The sequence below is a fragment of the Eurypyga helias genome, unplaced genomic scaffold, assembly GCF_000690775.1.
Source record: "Eurypyga helias isolate BGI_N326 unplaced genomic scaffold, ASM69077v1 scaffold18625, whole genome shotgun sequence".
Lineage (NCBI taxonomy): Eukaryota > Metazoa > Chordata > Aves > Eurypygiformes > Eurypygidae > Eurypyga > Eurypyga helias.
The window spans coordinates 14,170-19,221 of NW_010249869.1; the positions used below are offsets into that span (position 1 = coordinate 14,170).

Consider the following 5,052-nt stretch of genomic DNA (forward strand, 5'->3'; position numbering starts at 1 on the left):
GGAGCTGTTCCTGAAGGTGGGATTAAGCCAAGATGTTTTATGTAGAAACAGATAAAAGTAGTATACAGGACTACTCTGCCTCAGGAAAAGACAAGTTACTGTGAACAGGCTAATACGATCCCCTGTGCTTTTCCACCTAACCATCCTTCAGGACTACAAAAACATGTTTTCTGTGACGTATGTAAAAACCTTGAAGGAAAACATATTTCGAAAACTAAACTAATGCTTTTACTTATTCTCAGCCAAGTTTTCACCCTCCACTTACGAGCCAAACAAATAATGGTACATTCAACAAAAATTTTGGAGTCTTCTGCAGGCTTAACACAACGTGTTAAGAGTATTCCTGCAGCTGGAACTCTTTCCTATTTATTCTAGGTTACAAGACTTGCTACTGGATTTAAGAATGGATATTTCACATCTAGACAAGCTAAAAAAAAAACAAAAACAAACAACCCTCATTATCTTCCTCTTCAGTATAAAAACGCTGCATGCATGCACGCACATGAAACAAGATTTCTCTAGGCAAAGATGCCTGCCACAGATAAAAATAAAAAATAATCAGAATAAACCAGAAAAATCTTGTACAGACAAAGATGTGATGCCTGTGCCAACGTCACCTGTGTAACAAACCTCATTCTATGCTTTTCTAACAGGTGTTTACCCAGAAAGTACATTTGCATTTATTTAATCTTGATTTTTGTGTTCCTTAAACTGCCACTCAACAGACTGGTTACCATCATACAGAAACATCTAATTTTGTTCCAAATACTTATCTTTTTAAACACAAAAGCAAATGATTACGGAATTGCATTTATGACTCTAGAGCTGGTTCAACAAATTAAATTTTCCAGACACAATATATATATATATTTTTTTTCCCTGAGAGGGCTAAAAGTCACGGTTCAACTTCACGTTACACTACAATTAACAAAAAACACTACGCACAAAATCAGAGGTTAACTACAGCATACAAGCACATTTATAGAAACACCCTAATTTCACTGGTACTATTTGTGTTAACGAGTACAGCTTAACAAAAGTCCTAAAATAATCTTTATACATTACAAAACAAGGATTTACAAAACTTTTATTTCCAAGTTACTTCATTCTAAAAATGTTGAAACATAAAAAAATACCATTTACCAAAGAAGTTTACAATAAAAGGCTAACAATCTGGCATGGAAGAGGTAAATATATGGAAATCTGTTTTAACAGTCAGAAATCAGTCGCTGGTGATTAAAGAACACTTTGTTCTTCAAAGCTGGTAGGCACTTCCTCGTAGCCAGAAATGTAAGTTCTGCCACTCCTTTTCCCTCCCGTACATAAAAATATCCAATGCAATAAAAAAAGTCAGATAAAAGGGTGGACACATGGTGAAATAAAAGCGTTATCTAAGGTCTTGATTATTGTTCGTCTTGTTTAAGTGTAAAGACTTTGTCCCAAAGTTTTCCTGACAAGATGGAGTTACTTGGCCTTAAAAACGTTAGCTGAAATACCTCCCTTTTTTACCAGTATATGCTGTTTGCTCACTGCTGTATTGTTGCTTTATGTCTGTGACAGAAACCGGCTCTAGGCCAGCCCATGGGTCCTCAAGCATTGAAGGTCTGTAATAGTTTTCCACATCATTAGACACTCTTTTCTCTCTGCCATGCGCTGTACCAAATGGAGTAGATGTCCTGGGTGATCCCTTTGGAAGAAAACCATCAGGTAAAGAAACATTTAATATGCTAATTCAAACTAAAACCGAAATAAAAATAGTTTCCTTCTAATGCAGCAGAGCTTTGAAGCTGATTATTAACGATGACTACCACTCCTCACCTACATCTTCCTCAGAAAATAGTAGCTTTATTATGCTTTCGAGTGATGATTTACCAGGTAAGAAAATAACCCCAACAAGTCTTCTCCAAAATACCCGCTGACGTCACGCTGGCACACAACTACTGGAAGGCTCCTCATGCTGTTTTTTAGAAGCTGCCTCAGTTAGCAGCCTGCGAGCAACTGAACAGGGAGTCAGAGGCTGAGGAAGTGCTGGTCTCATTCACAAGAGCCCAAGTCACGCGTTAAGTACCTACGGACTGAGCACAGCACTGCATACAGGGAACAGCTACAAATAACCTGAAGACATTCGTGGGGAAAAAACACCCTGTTTTAACCAAACGAGTGTTCTGTGAAAGGTGAGTACAGATAACTTGCTTTGGTAAACAATCTGGATGCTAATCAGTAATGAAGCAGATGCTGCACAAAAAAAAAAGCCTTTTGCATGGCTTCTGACATCTATTTTGTTTTAAAGATGAAGGACCACCACAACTGCTTCTACAAACTTGCTACTGGTCAGCTACGACATAAAGGAACTCGCTAGCACCTTTTTCTCCTGTTAGCATCACCCACTGCTCTTTTCCCGAGATTCACCCTCTCAAATAGCCATGTTTGGTCTAAAGCTGTATTTGTTCAAATCCATTTGTTTTAACCAAAGTTAAACCACCTCTACACACAGCAGTAAGTTTTGAGAAATGCCTGTTGCATTCTGTACCATTAGAAGAACGGGATTCCTTGAGGCTGTCAGCTTCTAACATTGAAAAGGGGCGCAAAAGCACCAAACAAGGGCTGCTTCCTCACTCCCACGACTTTTTGGAGCAGCAGTAATGGTATTTGAATTTGCCTAATAAGCCCTACTATGAATAAGTAAGACTCCTATGGATTTATTCATTTTATAATATTAAATTTCACTACAATATAATGCAAGCCATCAGTAACACTGACATTTTTGCACATCTGAAATCTGGGAAATGTATTATTATGTGATACAAGATTGATGGCCTTCAACGAGTGTTTGATTTAAGCATGTAGATATTTTTTAAAATTTAGAATACTAGTTGTCCTATGCTTTTTTCCTTTGTATTTTCTTTAGGGGGGGGGGAAAACATCACTATGTAATTATTCATATCAGCCCTGTGGAAAAAGAAAATTCCCCTGCCTGTGCAAGTGAAACTATTGTGTGCAAAACCAACTGTTTGATGCCAAAGATACATATATATACACACACACATTTTAAGGTTTTTCCTTTACAATCACTGGTGCCAACAGGCTTTTCGTCACTGAACTTCCTTGAAGAAACAGTCATTCTATTCTCAATAACTTTCTTCCAGATAATGCATCTCTCGACAGTACAAAAAAACACCTTTTGGTGTTACTGAATGGGATAATACTGCCTTGAAAATGAGGACAGTCACCCCCTTTATAAGCTGCATTCACCTGATGTAATTTTAACTGCTGGCAGATGCACAGAAACACGGAAATCATTCTTATACATTTTCATAAGTGGGTTTTTTTTTTACTGTCCCTAATGATTTTCAACCCATCACCACTAACTAGTTACTGCTACTAACTCCTACTGAATGTAGGTAGGGAAGCGCTGCCACTAAGTGAATTCTGAGAGGATATTCAGGAGATACAACAAACATGTTTCTCAAAATTTAAAGCAGGTGTGCCTCTGTGGAAAAAGGTCTGTAAAACACTGGCCACATAAAGGTTAAGTCGGCCATTTCAGAAAAAAAATCAAGCTTACCATAGTTTTGCGATTTTTTTGTGGGTTTGTTTGTTTTTTCTAAGTTTTCTGTTCATTTCAAAACATGAAAGCCTGCAAGCCTTGAACAAGCACAGAATACTAACAACATAGAACACTGAAGTAAATATAAACTGTCTTTTGGACTTCCTGATGAGATATTTAAGGGTCACTTAAGATTTTCATCTCCAAGGTGACAGCAGAAGCATAAATTTCAAAAAGCACTGTAGTTTTCTTAACAATAGCATCTACAGACAAGAAGGGAACAATCCACGAATGTCAGAAGAAATTTGATGCTTAGAACATGCAAAAAAATCCCTCTACCTGAATCTACTCATGGCCTCATGGACAGACATTCTTGTTATTCATGTCACGGAAAACGGGCACTCACGTTTATGAGACTTTCTCCCTCCGTGACTGCCTCTATCGCCCGCCCAGGAGAAACAACCCGTGTGCATACACGTAAAAGTACACCCATACGCACTGCCTTAGTCCTAGGCAAAGCTACAGATGCTTCTAGCCTTAGAAAACATAAGGTCAGTGCTCCTAAACTACTCACAAGGTCTGCAGAAGGAAAGGGGAGAAGGGAAAATGTTGTGACAAGCTGTGACTGGATTCAAACTTGTACCTTCTTTCTGTCAGGTTTCTTACTGGAGACCAAGAATGGCATCTGTGAGGCCCTTCCTGCCCACAGGTCCCGACATGAAACAGTCCTGACTAAAACCAGAGGCAAAGGGATTCCTTCATATTCTTCTGCTCAGTTAATTTAAGGCAGGGTTTTAAAGAAAAACACTTAATTGGTTATCCATAGAGGGAAATGCCTAAGCGTCGGTGACATAAACCGTCCCTCCAGAATCTGCAGCAGAAACTCTGCATCCTTTGCCTTTCCAACAGGTACAGAAGTTAAGCCACCTGTGGGCTTCCACGCTGGGAGAGCCTTTGGTGCTGTGCTGAAGAACACGCATAAAGTTCCTAACGGCCCTGTTCCACTACGCAACTCCTGTAAGAGTCATCTGCATCGTAAAAAAAGTAAACAAAGGCTATTTTTGAATGGAAACATGAGTATGCAGTGCGGGCACATTATGATTTTACTAATCTCTGTTAGATTTGACTTCGTTATTACGTGTCAATCCTTCAAGTAAAAGCACCTGACACTTTTACCAGTTTGTACTGCATGTGTAATTTTTTTTTTCAGTTTTAAGGTTTCTCTAATGCTTCATAAAGCCAGTTATGCACATAAAATTGGTATCACTTCAAAAACTGCCACCCCTATCTGCACTGCCAGTCACCCCCCCCAAGTAAGGCATCTGAAAACAGCACCGCTCACCCCACCTGTTGCTGACAGTGCTCAGGAAAAGTTCTTTATATAAGCTAAAGGTTTCAGTGCTGTGCAAAGACCTTAAAATGACAATCCTAGTCATAGAATCATAGAATCACGGTATGGTTTGGGTTGGAAGGGACCTTAAAGCCCATCTAGTTCCAACCCCCCT

At 39.0% G+C, this 5,052-nt stretch overlaps 1 protein-coding gene across 1 annotated transcript; it reads right to left on the reverse strand.

Annotated features, from left to right (window-relative positions):
• Positions 1-1,075: 1,075 nt before the first annotated feature.
• On the reverse strand, positions 1,076-1,687 carry MPLKIP (M-phase specific PLK1 interacting protein; the record flags this gene model as incomplete). The annotated part of the gene is made up of 1 exon (XM_010151520.1): positions 1,076-1,687. A coding segment is annotated over one exon (204 nt), but the record flags the coding sequence as incomplete, so codon positions are not given.
• Between the last annotated feature and the right edge of the window lie 3,365 nt (positions 1,688-5,052).